Raw genomic sequence first — 17895 nt, 5'->3', positions numbered from 1 at the left:
GAAAAGGGAAAAACCCACATTTTTGGGACTTCCCACCACGTACCTGAACTGTACAGTCTTACTCTGCTTCTGCCACTTACCATAGTTAAAAAATTATTTTTTTCTACTAACTTCTAAAGTGTGTTTTCTGAAGAGAAACTAAGTATTGACATTTTATTATTATAATAATTAGCAGCATGCTTTACACTGATTTTTAAAACAAAAACCAGTCCTTTTGTAGTCAGTAGAAATTGTGAAATACCAGTATATTATTTTAGCTGTTGCTAATGAAAGTCTTTATGTATAACAGAAAAAACCTGCTCGAAGAAGATACGAGTCATACGGAATGCATTCAGATGATGATGCCAACAGTGATGCATCTAGTGCTTGTTCAGAGCGTTCCTACAGTTCTCGAAATGGTAGTATTCCTACGTACATGAGGCAGACGGAGGATGTGGCAGAAGTCCTCAATAGATGTGCAAGTTCCAACTGGTCAGAAAGGAAAGAAGGCCTTCTAGGTCTGCAGAACTTATTAAAAAACCAGAGAACACTAAGGTGAGTATATTGTCTTAAAATAATGGTCCTGTCAGGTTAGTACTTTCTGACTGACTTTATTTCCATAGCACTTGAGAGATACGTGCATGGGAAGAGACTTGTCCTGAATTCAGAAGGTGGCATCAAAATATTTTTCCAAGCCTCAGTCCCTTAGGACCATCTATACTATTGTTACTAAGAATGTTTTCATTTCATTTGCTCTATTTAAAGAAACATTTTAAAAGGAAACTTGTATATAATGTCCCAAGGCATGGTCATTTGTGCTTCCATAAGCTGTGTGTTCTTCAGTAAGAACAAACTTTCAATTTAGCCATTTAGTAAAGATATCAAAGGTGTTGGAGTATTCAGAAGACAAAAGATGCCTCAGATGGTGTCTCACAGTTGAAAGACTGAAGCCTTGAATGCAAAATGGGTCTTAACATTTGCTCTTGAATCCTGAATAAACTAGGGAGAAACTTTGGACTGGCAGAAGTAAAGTAGGTATTTTGGGCCTTTGTTTCAATGCATTTGATCACTATTTGCAAAGTAATTATTTTGCATACTCAGTTGTAAATACCTGCTGCCTTCCAAAATCAAGGGAAGATGACTCCAAAGGAGGAACTAAGAACCCAGAGGCTGGCCTTTCGAAAATCATCTGAAAGCATTAAAATCTAATCAAGGAATTCAAAATTTTCCCAACAGGATTTCACAACCCTGTGGGCCAGTGACTTTTGTGCCTTCCATCTTTCCTGGTATTGAACAGGACTGTATGTAATTGGTGTCCTATGCCTGTTTTACTATTATATATTGGGTGTGTTGGGGCCAGATAATTGGTTTTTTGTTTTTTTCATTTCATAGGTCCACAAATAGAGAAGCATTATGCCCCAGTTGGTATACTTAACTGCAGCGTATATTCTCTAAGAGCCTCATGTGCACATGAGCCTTGTTTAGATGATGAGATTTAGATTTTGACTTGCTGTTACAGTGGATTCAGACTTTGGGGCCTCTTGGGAAAGGGTAAATGTATTTTGGATAAGGAAGAGACTTGGATCATTGGGTTTAGAGCATAAATTGTGGTAGACAGAGTCTAAAGTAGTCACCATGATCCTGACCTTTTGGTGTTTCACCTCTATATACTACTATACCTCTATATACTACTCCTCTTGAGTGTGTGCAGGGTTTGTGACTTGCTTCTAACCAATAAACTGTAGCAAAATAGATGATATGTCACACGTTTGACATTACATAATGTGTCAAAGAAGATGGGATATTGCTCATTCAGTTACAGCCATGATACATGACTCCATTTTGCTAGATTTGCCCTCAATCCTGATGACATTAAAGAAGAAACTTGCAATGTTGAGAACTTACCATTCACCACCTGGAAGTGCAGGCTACTTTTAGGAACCATTATAACTGGTTTTGGAAGAGTTAGGAAAAAAATTAAGGTCTTAGTTCTACAGGCACAAAGAAATGAATTCTGCCAACAGAGTGAGTTTGGCAGTAGACTTTTCTCCAGGCAAGCCTTCAGATTAGAACACAGCTCAATAAACAGCTTTATTTCCACCAGGAGAGACTGTGAAGCAGAGAAGGCAGTTGAGCTATGCTTTGACTCCTGACCCTCAAAAACTATGAGATATTATTACATAAATTTGTTAAACTGCTAAGTCAGTGGTAATTAGTAACACAGCAGTAGAAAACTAATGCATGAGGAATAGTCTATGGTATTTTCCAAGATACTCTTCCTGTTTGCTCTTTCTTCATTCCTGTATTTCATGTTTCAAACCCAAAATGGTTACTTTGTGACAAGAAGAAATAGGTTCATGGAATGTTTGAAAAGATAGGAATTTTTCCTTGACTGTCAAGGATGAGGGTAGCTGGAATGAAGTATGTGTGCTTTGCTCCAAACCAGTAAGCACCCATGATTGACAAGATGACCAAGTTGGTGCCCATCTTGTTCAAGTTTCCCTTCAGCTTATCCTGTGGACCTATTTCCTAGATTCTCCTTTGACATTTAAGTGTTGACTGGTGCCTAAAGTCTTTCAAATAAGGACTCCAAAATACCATTTAGATGGTGGAAGGTCCTCATTTAGACACTTTGAGGACACACCCTGCCCAGAATGGTGATCATTTACCTTCTGGTTGAGGAGGTCCTTCCCCTGGATTCACTGAAAGCCGCCTGTCACTGTGGAATTACTCAGTGTTCCTGATTCCTGCCCTCTCTCCACTAGTCATCCAGCACATACCCTGCAGTATGTGACAGATAATTTTTACACATGTTATCAAGTACAAAATAAAGGAATAAAAGTAAGTGATATGAGTTAAATAATACTATATAAAATATACATCTGCAGTGGAGATTTAAGTGGTATAAGAGAACACTGGAAATACATTGTAACAATACCTCAGGATAAACAAATGGCAGACAAGGAAAGAGTTCCCCCTATAGAAGACTTCAAGGTGATAAAGAGAAATGAGAGAATGAGAGAATTACCATTCTACAGCCCTTAACGGAGGATGGTCATAATTATCAGAGTATCAAGATCACCAGAAAGGAAGGTAGACCAACACTACATATCTCCTACTGGAAGAGGGCATCACTTCTGCAGTGGTCTTGCAAAAAGCAAACTTTCTGACCAAACAAGCTCAAGTCTGATCAGCCTGTAACTTATAAGTATTCATGGTTGTTAGGGTGAGTGTCAGCTATACAGGGTGTATTCTTCTGTACTGTGTACTAGAGAAAATGAGAATTGCTATGAAAAATCATTTTTTCATAATACACCTTTAAACTTGAATGCCAAGTGAGATGCTGTTTTGTAGCAAAATATAGTAAAGGAGGCCCCTTAGCAAGAGAAAATTGTAGTCAACAATTACAAACAAACTCTAGGCCAGTTGCACCACATAATCAGGCAGAAAGGAATCAGCATCTTGTGTCAACTTTTCCAGATCACACAAGATTTAATATTTTAACAAGTGAGCTAGCTCCCATAGACACAAAGAGACATAGATGAGGAGACCCAAGAAGAGAATGCTTGAGCCAAGCTCACTCCATTCTTCAAAACTGGACTGGAAAACATGCAGTAAGAATTACAAAACAAACAAGAAGTGTGAAAAATGCAAAGAGAGGGATAATGTTCATCCCCCGCATGTGATTTCTGCATCTGTAATGTCGAGTAACCTCAAAAAAACAAAATCAGGTCTTCAGAGCCATTCATCTCAGTCCTTCCCTTTAATAAGTAAGTTTTTTGAACAGAATTTAAGTAAGCTAAGTCTGGCTGGTGAAGAGAAGGAATAGGTGAGTGTGACTCTTCTCTGGTAGCTCAGCACATAAGCGGCCCCTGCCTTGCTGGGTGCCCCCACTTCCATCTCACATTAAGGCAGCATGACCTGTGCTACGTTCTGCAAGGATCTCAGTAAGGCAACTCATAGTTTGCTGGGAGGTGGCATTTCTCCAGAAGCCTAAGTCATGAGAAAGGAGCCAAAAAGAGAACCCCAGTGGATGAAGGCTGCGAAGACCAACAGCAAAGAATACCAATTGGCTGGGGGTATCACACAGACATGGGCCAGTGCCCGCTTTCAGCCCTAAAAGGTCCAGGCAGAGCTCTGTGGCTGAGGCATCCCTCAGTTACTCTTCAGGGTTCTCAGGGACATGAGGATCTGGGCATTATAACCTCAGTTCATCAGAGGAGGAGGAGTTCCAGGGCCCCGACAAAGGCTAACACGAAGACTGAGTTGGGACCGGCAGCAGCCTCCACCAGGAATAGCTGCATGCTCAGAGCTCCGCCCCTGCTGGTGGCCCCGGAGATCACGCTAACCGGATGCCACACCCCCTGACTTCCTTCTCCAGAGCGTCAGGCTGTGAGGACCCTGATCTGAGGCGTGAGGACTCCGACAGCAGAGAGAGGAATCCTAGGTGCCGCCAGGCGTCGGTGATACATTGCCCTCCTTCCTGTCCACACTTTGGCCTACTGCCATCCACAAGAGTCGTCATGTGCCTGCATCAGAAGAGGCCACAACACTCACACGGGCAACACCTTCAGACCTGCAGTGAGACCCAGGGCCTGCAAGTTGGCACAGGTCTCTGAGGCAGTGGAGGAGACCCATCTGCTCTCCCCTTCTCCAATGCCTGGCAGTTTGAAGGAGGCTCCTGATGCTCGTGTGCCCAGCGCTCCTGAGGGTCCTAAGGGTTTCTTCTCACCTTCTGTTGCAATCATAGCCATCTCATCAAGCAAACTGGATGAGGGCCCCAGTGGCCACAAAGAGGAGGAGAGCACTGCCCAGGTTGCCCCAGACCCTGAGAATGCGCCCATAGGTGCTCTAGATGAGGAAGTAAGTGGCTGTGTTGCTGAATTTCATGCTGTTCAAGTATTGCATGAAAGAGCCAGTAACAAAGACAGGTATGTTTGTCATCCCAGTATGCAAAGACCAATTCTCTGAGATCTTCCTGAGAGCCTGCGAGCTCCTGGAGATAGTCTTCAGCCTGAATGTGAAGGAAGTGGATCCCACCAACCACTACCACGAGCTCGTCATCAAGTTGGGCCTCACGTATTATGGAATACTGGGAAAGAGCGTGTGCCCAAGGTTGGCGTCCTGATCTTCATTCTGGGTGTGATATTCGTGAAGGCCCATCGTACCACCAAAGAGGAAATCTGGGAAGTTCTGCCTCTGATGGGGATGCTTTCTGGGAGCCCAGGGAGCTCCCAGATCTCGTGAGGGAAAGATACATGGAGCACCGACAGGTGGCCAGCGGTGATCCTGCACAATTTGAATTCCAGTGGGAACCGAGCTTATGCAGAAACCACCAAGATCAAAGTGCTGGAGGACTTCGGAGTCCTGGAGTTAATGGGGCTGAGCCAAGCGCTTTCGCATCTCTGTGTGAGTAGGCTTTGCAAGATGAGGAAAGGAGGGCCAGAGCTCCATGGCTGCCACTCCCTTCGGGGCTACTGCAGGTTCTCATGCAAAGTCTGGTCATTCCTCTGTCCCTGGTGACACCCGAGGCAGATTCCTCACTTTGTTTTTCCAAAGGCCAGTTTGTGTTAAAAGAATTGAGGCCTGAGGTAGGGCTGAAAGGAACACAGCATGTATGCCTATGTGTTCCTAATTTGTATGTGTAACGTGGAAATATATGCTTTTATTTTTGATGTATGTATGATTCAAATTTTGTTTCTTTTAATACAGACTCAATTAGCTTCAAAATCTCCAACTTTAGGCATGATATTGGTCACATTTAATGAGGTTTAGTAGTAAGAACTTTGTTGTTTTGTAAAACAAATTGGGAAACCATCTTATTTTGTCACCTGGAATTAGATAGCACTGCATTGCTATAGGCATGTACTTGAAATGTGAAAAAAATCAGCTTTAAGGTAGTTGGGATCAACAGGGAAAAAAAAGAGAAGAATACCCGAAAGATATTCAGATCTCTGCTTTCCTACCTTTCTAAGTTCTTGTTCTGTAAATGATTCCTACATGGATTTTCCTAGACTGTAAGAAATAAATGTATTTCAAGAATGTGTAAGAAATTAATCTTCAAAATTAAATAAATAAAAGGAAACTTTACTCAGAAACAGAAGTTAAATGAAAAGTGTTACTAATTTTTGAAATTAAGTAATTAAATACACGTAATATTAAAGCTTGTTGTCTTATTAAAATTCATTCCTAATAAGCTTTTCAGTGAAAGGAAAAAATGTTCACTTGACAATGAAGATAGATTCTTAGTGTTCATGGAATATGTGAATATTAGTGTATGAAATGTCATTGGAGTGAATTTCTCTACGAACAGAAGTTTATATTGGTTTTTAGTTTATTTGGTTTGGTTTCCTTTCCTACAGGCTCTTGATTGTCTTTGCCCCCTACTTTATTGTAATGGTTTAAACCTCTGTAGTCTTCCCTTTTAAGAACCTAGTTTCAAGTAATTCATCAGTTTGAATATGGTAGGAATACTTCCAGACTTGATAGGTGAAGTCAGGGTTTGATTTACTAGCTCTATTTTATAAAGTTTGATTTAAAATAAGTGTTTATCTGTCTACTACCTAATACACTTTCATGTTTGCATGTCAAATTTCATGAATCACTGCATTAAACCATCGTCTTGTCCTCAGCCCCATCAAGATTAGGCTAATACTAGGTTCAGTGTATCATTTTAAATGGCAAGGGAGTAGACATAGTTTCAAAACATTTTAGCCCTCAGGTGGCAAAATTTAACAAAACATCTTAGCATTTATTTATTTGTTTGTTTGTTTGTTTATTTTAAAAAATTTTAAGGTATGATTGATATATACTCTTATGAAGGTTTCACATGAAAAAACAATGTGTTTACTACATTTACCCATATTATCAAGTCCCCACCCATACCCCAATGCAGTCACTGTCCATCAGTGCAGCAAGATGCCACAGATTGACTACAAAACATCTTAGCATTTAAAAGGATAAGATTCATGTGCTAGAAATGTCATTTGTGCAGTATCCCCTGTTGTGCTATATCAGTGAAGTATGATTGTATTTCTTTTCATATAACTTTCAGCCTTTAGTGTGGGTTGCAACAGAATTATTGCTGTATTTGATAAATTTGTATTTAGTCCTGACTAGTAAATTCTCCAGATTTCCTGATTTTTGACATCTGATTTTTTTTTTTTTTTTTAAAGAAGGCCAACTATAGGTAGGGTAACTTTTAAATGACTTCTTCTTACAGCAAGATAATAATTAGCCATTTTATTGTTTTGACAGTCGAGTTGAACTGAAAAGATTATGTGAAATTTTCACAAGAATGTTTGCTGATCCTCATGGCAAGGTATGTTTTAGTATTTATTTACTCTTACAGGGAGTCATTTGTATATTGGCAAAATAAAATAAAATAATAGCAAAAAACTAAGCCATTTATTTATGTTTTACTGTTGCCCTAAAATGGTAATAATTTTTCCAAACATACTTAAAATTGTTTACTATCATTCATAATTTAGAAATTGCTTTCTGATAACCATTAAAGCTTCTCCAAAGAGAGATTGTCTAAGGTTATAAACTGAAGGATATAGTAACAAGCACAACTCTTACATAATTTGTCAGGGTGAGTATATTTGTTTTAGTAAAAACATTTGTAATGAAATAATTGGAATACGTTGAAAAAAGTTTCTAACTATTCGGTTTTCTTCTGTGATTATTACAACATTAACGTAAATATATTGTTAAAAGAGCAATTTTATAGACAAGAATTGCCATTAAATAGCACAAAAGCACAGAATATGGCTTTAGCCATAATTTGGCAGTAATTAAAGAAAAGCATTTCATATTATTGAAGTGGTCCGTAAGCATTTTCAGAACATCGCTCAATGTTTAATGTTGATTAAAATGTATTTGGTACTTATGCATAATCTGCATGTGTGCTGTGAAATTTTGGTTTGCTCTGATGGGTAATACTGTTATAGAGGTATTTATCCATTTATTCTTTTTTCAGCAATGTATTGGTGAAATGGAGAGACTTTACTAAGTATCTTCCTTAAAGACACCAGTGTCTATGTGAGAATTTATAACCTAAGTGAGAGGGAGATACGGAAGGGAAATTATAAGAAAAATATCAATGAATTTCACTTCACTGTTTTTTGTTGGGTTTTTTTTTGTCTTCACTTTAATGTTTCATGTATCATTTCCTCATTTTTTTCTATTTTCACTTGCAACACTACTTAAAAATAATAAAATCCCACTTCATTCATAAATCCAGCTAAATATTATAAATTGCTTATACTTTAATAAAACAGTAATTTTCAAAGATTATCCTCTCAGAGGTATATTTGTTTTTTCTAGTAATATAAGATCCCATTAAAGACAAAGGTTAAAATATACTTGGCAAGCAGTTTATGTTAAAATTTTTTTAAGTTTATAACTTTCGTACCTAAAGTAGATAGCTGTACTGTTTTATGCTGATATTGCTACCACTAATTACAGCTATAGGACTTGCTTTAATGCAAACATTTCTATAAATCTTGAAGAAATTAACTTGATGTTTTTCGTTGGCAACATACAAGCAAAAGGACAAGACAGTTATGATCTGGGTGGACCTGTTTTATTAAGTGATATTTTAATTAATAATTTATATTACTTTAAAGAATAGAGTTTTAAAACATTTTCAGTAAGTGATATAATTCTTCCCTAGTGTAAAGTATAAGACTGAGGCAGGATTATTTCTGAAGCTGCAACGTTTTATTTTTTTGTTAGGACAATATTGTAGTTTAGTTGGATGCTAGGATTTGCACAGTAATAAAGACAAATGCTTTTTAAAAGACCCTCCTGGAGATCAAATAGGAAAGCTGAGTCTGATGCTGGTAAAGGACTGAACTGAACACAAATGTGTGACCTCCCTGTGGATGTGGAGAGCCAGCTGCAGTCCTCCCAACAACTGTCAGGAAGGGGACTTTCTGGGTTTTCTCTGTAGGGTTTTATAACGACATACAATTCATATTGACCCATCTGGTTTTGTTTGTTTGGTTTAGTTTTCAGTTTTTAAGTTAGTTTAGTGAAGGCAAATGTAATGGGAAGATTTTTGTTAAGTTGTTAATTTTGTTGATTTCGTTTGGTTTTTGTTTGGTGATTGTCAATCAGGCTCTGCCAATAATGTAATTCATTAAGAAGGAACTGGCTGTGTCACCATACTGTGCTGAGTTAAAAATGTTAGGGTTTGAATTGAGCTTGCATTGTATCCTGATATTACTAAAATAGCAGATATAACCCCCCTCTTTTAAATGTATCTTTATAAAACAGTTCCATCTTTAGGATCAAGCAATTGTTTTTGATACTTTCTTTTCTTTCAAATACAATTTTGTTCTTTATCAGGAGTCAGCCATTTTTTTTCCTGTCAAGGGCCAAATAGTAAACATTTGCAGCTCTAAGGGCCGTATGATCTCTGACACGACCATTCATTGTGCCATTGTAGCCTGAAGGCATCTATGGGCAGTGCGCAAACAAATGAACATGGATGTGTTGCAGTAAATATTTATGAAAATTGAAATTTTGTTTTTCATGTGTTATAAATAGCTTTTTACTTTTTGATTTTGTTTTTTAATCACTTAAAATGTAAAAACCATTCTTAGCTTGCAGACCATAGTTTTCCAATCCCTGTTTTATATGATAAACTCCTGGTCACTGACACTAAAATAGAAACATGTTCAAGAACTTCTACTCGAGGAGCTTGAACCACTGGTGGAAGATCAGGGTTATTGAAGGGATATGAGGAGCTGACCCCACTGGGTGAAATGGCCCTGGTGTTCCTGTATGTTCCATTATTCTCCTCCATTTCTGATCTGTTGTTTTTGTCTAAATGCTCAGTACTGCCTTGTAAACCTCTTCATCTTGTCTTTTTCTGTCCTCCATGGAGACTGTGTCAAATACCCTCTCTCCTGTCACCTTCTCACCTGTCCCATGCTGCAGGCATATGTTCTGGCCTCTTAGCTTATAATCAAAGAGAAGCCATTAATCAGAAACTCCATTTCCTGCATGCAAGCCAGCAAACTTACTCACATAAACGCATTCTTTTTACCTTCCCTCCTACTGAAGTAGAAGGAGGTCTTGCCTTGAAGCTACTTAAATATGTGTCCTGTTTTTGCTAGTATGGCCTCATCTGCTTGGTCTCCCAGCAATTTCTTATAAATTCCACTTTGCTGGTCGTCCATTCTTCAACTTTGTTATGAGATGATGCAAAATGTCTTCTCTGTCACTTTAAGAGTGTGGTGTGGGAGAAAAGGAAAAAGTATGTTTTCTCTTCTGTTGTATCTGATCCAGTCACCCTGCCACCATTTCTTTCACTCTTCAGACTCCTGTCTCTCTGTTTTTTTCCAAAATATTGGTATCGCTTAGGGTCTTGTCCTAGGCCCACTGCTTTCACTCCATGCCCTTTCTGGAGGCCCATATTGCTCTCCTGCACTTACTTACTCACTTGCCTATCGGTCCTCTTCAACCTCAGAACTACTTACTGTTCTTTCTGCACTGCTTTGTCTCATCAGATGAAACCCCATCCCCTGTCACTCAAGTGAAAATTTTGGGCATCATTCAAGAAACCTCACCCAATCCTAACTGGCTGAACCTTCTGAATCTCTCTCCATTCCCACTGTAATTCAGGGTACAGTTTTCTTTTTCCTGTTGCACCTCCTCCCACCTTGTGTCCCTACATTCAGTGCACTGCATCCTCCAGTAATCTTTCTAAAACGCAAGTCTGCTGGCTTAAAGCTCTTCACTGACTACTCATTGCCCTCAAGAAAATGTCCAAACAAAGCCTATCATTTTTTTTATTCATTTTATTATCATTAATCTACAATTACATGAAGAACATTATGGTTACTAGACTCCCCCCATCACCAAGTCCCCCACCACATAATCTATTGCAGTTACTGTCCATCAGCGTACTAAGATGCTGTAGACTCATTACTTGTCTTCTCTGTGTTGCACATCCCTCCCCATGCCCCCCCCCCACGTTATACATGCTAATCGTAAGGCCCCTTTTCTTTTTCCCTGCCCTTATCCCTCCCTTCCCTCCCCTCCTGCCCAGTCCCTTTCCCTTTGGTAACTGTTAGTCCATTCTTGGGTTTTGTGATTCTGCTGCTGTTTTGTTCCTTCAGTTTTTCTTTGCTCTTATACTCCACATATGAGTGAAATCATTTGGTACTTGTCTTTCTCCACCTGACTTATTTCACTGAGCATAATACCCTCTAGCTCCATCCATGTCGTTGCAAATGGTAGGATCTGTTTTTTTCTTATGGCTGAGTAATATTCCATTGTGTATATGTACCACATCTTTATCCATTCATCTACTGATGGACATTTAGGTTGCTTCCATATCTTGGCTATTGTAAACAAAGCCTATCATTTTTGCTTGTCATTCCCTCCCTCCTCACTCTCAGCCCAGCCTAAACCTTCTTCCTTTCCCCAAATGTGCCAGGTCCTTTTCCTCATAGCCATGAAATATGCTGTCAGGGACACTTCTGTTTCTTCCTCAAGCCTCCACTTCCTCAAATGGGTTAGCACTCTACTCTGAATCGGCTATCCTGAAAGCTCACAGGGCAGAAACTGACTGAAGCCTTGCTCCTGAAAAAGGCTAAGTGTTCGAGGGAGCCTCATACCATGAGCTTCATTGGATTATCGTGTGTCCTTTTAGGTCGAAGTCAACATTTCAGTCTCTATGTTAACAGCTTCTGGATAGTAGCCAGCTTCCATGGTAACTGGTAACCATTATAGCTTCCGTGATCCCTTCTCCCCAACATGATTGAAGTCGACTACCTGCTGTCCCCAGCACAAACAGGTTACTTAGAGAACCAGGTTGGGAGCAGCAGCCCCATTTTCTTTCATCAAGGATCTCCTTCTCCAACCCCCAGGCTGTTTCCCTCTTACATATTTTAGAGTAAACATCTGAGTCTAAGTAAAATACCAGGCAAGCTCCAGCATAGAGTGCTGACATCCCAGAAAGAGAGGGCTACAAAAGAGCTGTTTCTAAATATAGTTAAAATAGGTGCTATATATTTTTCCTGGGAACAGCAAATGGGATGTGATGTAATTGGTAAATACAGCTTGCAAGCTGACTTACTTAGTCACTTGCCTAGTATGGAAATAAATTATTCAAACACAGTATTTGCCTGGCAGTAATTTAGACCATAAAGCTGAAAATATATAACTTCAAAGCCTCTTAATGTATTTTTTTAATAAATTTTTTTTACTAAGATATCATTGATATACACTCTTACGAAGGTTTCATATGAAAAACAATATGGTTACTACATTCACCCATGTTATTGAGCACCCCCACACCCCACTGCAGTCATTGTCCATCAGTGCAGTAAGATGCCACAGAGTCATAGCTATTCCTCTCTGGGCTACACTGTCTTCTCCATGATCCTCCACACACCATGTGTACTAATCATAACACCCCTCAATCCCCTTCTCCCTGTCTCCCCACCTGCCCACCCCCAACCCTCCCCTTTGGTAACCACTAGTCCCTTCTTGGACTCTGTGAGTCTGCTGCTATTTTGCACCTTTAGTTTTGCTTCAATGTTATACTCCACAAATGAGGGAAATCATGTCTTTCTCTGCCTGACTTACTTCCCTGAACATAATACCCTCTAGATCCATCCATGTTCTTGCAAATGGTAGGATTTGTTTCTTTCTTAGAGCTGAATAGTATTCCATTGTGTACATGTACCACCTCCTCTTTATCCATTCATCTACTTATGGACACTTAGGTTGCTTCCATATCCTGGCTATTGTAAATAGTGCTGCAATAAACATAGGAGTGCATATGTCTTTTTTTTTTTTTTTTTTAGGAGATAGGGCCTGGGAAAAAACAACCTAAGCCCAGATTCCGTTTGTTTGTTTTTTTCTTTTATGGTATCATTAATATACAATCACATGAGCAGCATTGTGGTTACTAGATTCCCTCCATTATCAAGTCCCCACCACATATCCCATTACAGTCACTGTCCATCAGCATAGTAAGATGCTGTACAGTCACTACTTCTCTGTGTTATACTTTCTTCCCCATGCCCCCCCTATATTATGTATGCTAATCATAGTGCCCCTTAGTCCCCTTATTCCTCCTTTCCCACCCACCCTCCCCAGTACTTCTCCCTTTGGTAACTGTTAGTCCATTCCTGAGTTCTGTGAGTCTGCTGCTGTTTTGTTCCTTCAGTTTTGCTTTGTTGTTATACTCCACAGATGAGTGAAATCATTTGGTATTTCTCTTTCTCCACCTGGCTGATTTCACTGAGCATAATACCTTCTAGCTCCATCCATGCTGTTGCAAATGGTAGGATTTGTTTCTTTCTTATGGCTGAATAGTATCCCATTGTATGTATGTACCACATCTTCTTTATCTTTTCAGCTACGGAGGAACACCTAGGTTGCTTACAAATCTTGGCTATTGTAAATAGTGCTGCAATAAACAAAGGGGTGCATATGTCTTTTTCAATCTGAGAACTTGTTTTCTTTGGGTAAATTCCTAGGAGTGGAATTCCTGGGTCAAATGGTATTTCCATTTTTAGTTTTTTGAGGAACCTCCATATTGCTTTCCACAGTGGTTGAACTACTTACATTCCCACCAGCAGTGTAGGAGGGTTCCCTTTCTCCACATCCTCGCCAGCATTTGTCGTTCTTAGTCTTTTTGATGCTGGCCATCCTAACTGGTGTGAGATGATATCTCATTGTGGTTTTATTTTGCATTTCCCTGATAATTAGTGATGTGGAGCATCTTTTCATGTGCCTGTTGGCCATCTGAATTTCTTCTTTGGATAATTGTCTGTTCATATCCTCTGCCCATTTTTTAACTGGCTTATTTGCTTTTTGGGTGTTGAGGTGTGTGAGTTCTTTATATATTTTGGATGTTAACCCCTTGTCAGATATGTCATTTACAAATATATTCTCCCATACTGTACAATGCCTTTTTGGTCTGCTGATGGTGTCCTTTGCTCTACAGAAGCTTTTTAGCTTGATGTAGTCCCATTTGTTCACTTTTCCTTTTGTTTCCCTTGCCTGAGGAGATGTGTTCAGAAGAAAGTTGCTCATGTTTATATTCAAGAGAGTTTGCCTGTGTTTCTTCAAAGAATTTTATGGTTTCATTACTTAAATTCAGGTCTTTGATCCATTTCAAGTTTACTTCTGTGTATGGAGTTAGACAATAATCCAGTTTCATTCTCTTACATGTAGCTGTCCAATTTTGCCAACACCACTTGTTGAAGAGGCTGTCATTTCCCCATTGTATGTCCATGGCTTCTTTATCATATACTAATTGACCATATATGCTTAGGTTTATGTCTGGACTCTCTAGTCTGTTCCATTGGTCCATGGGTCTGTTCTTGTGCCAGTACCAAACTGTCTTTATTACTGTGGCTTTGTAGTAGAACTTGAAGTTTAACCCCCAACTTTATTCTTCTTTCACAGGATAGCTTTGGTTATTTGGGGTCTTTTGTGATTCCATATGAATTTTAGAACTATTTGCTCTAGTTCGTTAAAGAATGCTGTTGGTATTTTGATGGGGATTGCATTGAATCTGTAGATTGCTTTAAGCAGGATGGCCATTTTGACTATTAATTCTTCCTATCCATGAGCACAGGATGTATTTCCATTTATTGGTATCTTCCTTAATTTCTTTCATGAGTGTCTTGTAGTTTTGAGGGTATAGGTCTTACACTTCCTTGGTTAGGTTTATTCCTAGGTATTTTATTCTTTTTGATGTAATTGTGAATGGAATTGTTTTGCTGATTGCTCTTTGTGCTAGTTCGTTGTTAGTGTATAGGAATGTAACAGATTTCTGTATTTTGTCTCCTGCAGTTTTGCTGAATTCAGATATTAGATCTAGTAGTTTTGGAGTGCATTCTTTAGGGTTTTTTATGTACAATATCATGTCATCTGCAAACAGTGACAGTTTAACTTCTTTCTTACCAGTCTGAATGCCTTTTATTTCTTTGTGTTGTCTAACTGCTGTGGCTAGGACCTCCAGAATTATGTTGAATAAAAATGGGGAGATTGGGCATCCTTGTCTTGCTCCTGATCTTAAAAGAAAAGCTTTCAGCTTCTCACTGTTAAGTATGATGTTGGCTGTGGGTCTGTCATATATGGCCTTTATTATCTTGAGGTACTTGCCCTCTGTACCCAGAATTTTTATCATGAATAGATGTTGAATTTTGTCAAATGCTTTTTCAGTATCTGTGGAGATAATCATGTGGTTTTTGTCCTTTTTGTTGATATGGTGGATGATGTTGATGGATTTTCAAATGTTGTACCTTCCTTGCATCCCTGGAATAAATCCTACTTGTTCATGATGGATGATCATTTTGATGTATTGCTAATATTTTGTTGAGTATTTCTACATGTATGTTCATTGGGGATATTGGTCTTTAATTTTCTTTTTTTATGGTGTCTTTGCCTGGTTTTGGTATTAGAGTGATGCTGGCCTCAGAATGAGTTTGGGAGTATTCACTTCTCTTCTACTTTTTGGAAAGCTTTAGGGAGGATGGGTAATTAGGTCTTCACTAAATGTTTGATAAAATTCAGCAGTGAAGCCATCTGGTCCAGGTACATTTTTGATTACCAGTTCAATTTCATTGCTAGTAATTGGTCTGTTCAGATTTTCTGTTTCTTCCTGGGTCAGCCTTGGAAGGTTGTATTTTTCTAGAAAGTTGTCCATTTCTTCCAGGTTATCCAGTTTGTTAGCATGTAATTTTTCATAGTATTCTCTCATAATTCTTTGTATTTCTGTGGTGTCCATAGTGGTTTTTCCTTTCTCATTTCTGACTGTGTTTATGTGTAGACTCTCTTTTTTTCTTGATATGTGTGGCTAGGGGTTTATCTATTTTGTTTATTTTTTCAAAGAACCAGCTCCTGCTTTCATTGATTATTTCTATTGTTTATTCTTCTCAATTTTATTTATTCTCTGATCTTTATTATGTCCCTCCTTCTACTGACTTTGGGCTTCATTTGTTCTTCTTTTTCTAATTTTGTAAATTGTGGGTTTAGACTGTTCATATGCAATTGTTTTTCTTTCCTGAGGTAGGCCTGTATTGCAGTATACTTCCCTCTTAGCATGGCCTTTGCTGTGTCCCACAGATTTTTGCAGTGTTGAATTTTTGTTGTCATTTGTCTCCATATGCTTGATCTCTGTTTTTATTTGGTCATTGACCCATTGATTATTTAGGAGCATGTTGTTAAGCCTCCATGTGTTTGTGGGCTTTTTCATTTTCTTTGCATAATTTATTTCTGGTTTCATACCTTTGTGATCTGGGAAGCTGGTTGCTACAATTTCATTCCTTCTGAATTTACTGAGGCTCTTTTTGGGGCCTACTATGTGATCTGTATGCACTTGAGAAGAATGTGTATCCTGCTGCTTTTGGGTGTAGAGTTCTGTAGATGTCTGTTAGGTCCATCAGTTCTAGTGTGTTGTTCAGTGCCTCTGTGTCCTTACTCATTTTCTGTCTGGTTGATCTGTCCTTTGGAGTAAATGGTGTGTTGAAGTCTCCTAAAATGAGTGCATTGCATTCTATTTCCCCTTTTAATTCAGTTAGTATTTCTTTCACATAAGTACATGCTCCTGTGTTGGGAGCATAGATATTCACAATGGTTATATTCTCTTGTTGGATTAACCCCTTAATCATTATGTAATGTCCTTCTTTGTCTCTTTTCACTTTCTTTGTTTTGACATCTATTTTGTCTGATACAAGTACTGCAACTCCTGCTTTTTTCTCCCTATTAGTTGCATGAAATCTCTTTTACATCCCTTTACATTTAGTCTGTGTATGTCTTTGGGTTTAAAGTAAGTCTCTTTTAGGCAGCATATAGATGGCTCTTGTTTTTTTATCCATTCAGTGACTCTATGTCTTTTGATTGGTGCATTCAGTCCATTTACATTTAGAGTGATTATCGATAGGTATGTACTTATTGCCATTGCAGGCTTTAGATTCATGGTTACCAAAGGTTCAAGGTTAACTTCCTTACTATCTAAGAGTCTAACTGAACTCACTTAATATGCTATTACAGACCCTCCTTTTTCTTCCTCCTCCATTCTTTATATATTAGGTATCATATTCTATACTCTTTGTCTATCCCTTGATTGACTTTGGGGGTAGTTGATTTGATTTTGTATCTTCCCAGTAATTAATTGTTCTACTTTCTTTACTATGGTTTTAGTTCCTCTTGTGACAGCTACTTAGCCTTAGGGACACTTCCATCTATTGCAGTCCCTCCAGAGTACACTGTAGAGATGGTGTGTGGGAGGTAAATTCCCTCAACTTCTGCTTATCTGGAAATTAGTTAATCCCTCGTTCAAATTTAAATGATAATCTTGCCAGATAAAGTATTCTTGGTTCGGTTGAGTCTGTTCTGCTTCATTGCATTAACTATATCATGCCACTCCCTTGTGGCCTGTAAGGTTTCTGTTGAGAAGTCTTATGATAGCCTGATGGGCTTTGCTTTGTATGTGATCTTTTTCCTCCCTCTGTCTGCTTTTAAAAGCCTTTCCTTATTCTTGATCTTTGCCATTTTAGTCATTATATGTCTTGGTGTTGTCTTCCTTGGGTCCCTTGTGTTGGGAAATCTGTGCACCTCCATGGCCTGAGAGACTGTCTCCTTCCCCAGGTTGGGAACGTTTTCAGAAATTACCTCCTCAAAGACACTTGCTATCCCTTTTTCTCTCTTCTTCTTCTTCTGGAACCCCTGTAATGCGAATATTGTTCCATTTAGATTTGTCATGCAGTTCTCTCAATATTCTTTCATTCCTAGAGATCCTTTTTTCTCTTTGTGCCTCAGCTTTTTTGTATTCCTCTTCTCTAATTTCTATTCCATTTACCGTCTCCTCTGCTACATCTAATTTGCTTTTATATCAGTCCATCATATGTTTCATTTCAGATATTGTATTCCTTAATG

The 17895-nt window shown here is 38.7% G+C and overlaps 1 protein-coding gene across 44 annotated transcripts in view; it reads left to right on the top strand.

Annotated features, from left to right (window-relative positions):
• Window positions 1-17895, top strand: part of CLASP2 (cytoplasmic linker associated protein 2) — a 205343-nt gene that overhangs the window by 144929 nt on the left and 42519 nt on the right. For all 44 annotated transcript variants that reach the window (XR_012125822.1, XM_073223506.1, XM_073223522.1 and 41 more), the window contains 2 exons: window positions 290-534; window positions 7237-7300. Coding sequence is in view for 43 of the 44 variants with exons in the window: in XM_073223506.1 (XP_073079607.1) it covers window positions 290-534; window positions 7237-7300 (309 nt within the window). In the remaining variant the exon portion in view is untranslated. The remainder of the gene's footprint in view (window positions 1-289; window positions 535-7236; window positions 7301-17895) is intronic.

The sequence above is a fragment of the Manis javanica genome, chromosome 15, assembly GCF_040802235.1.
Source record: "Manis javanica isolate MJ-LG chromosome 15, MJ_LKY, whole genome shotgun sequence".
NCBI classification, from domain to species: Eukaryota; Metazoa; Chordata; class Mammalia; order Pholidota; family Manidae; genus Manis; species Manis javanica.
This window is presented reverse-complemented; position numbering and strand designations above follow the sequence as displayed.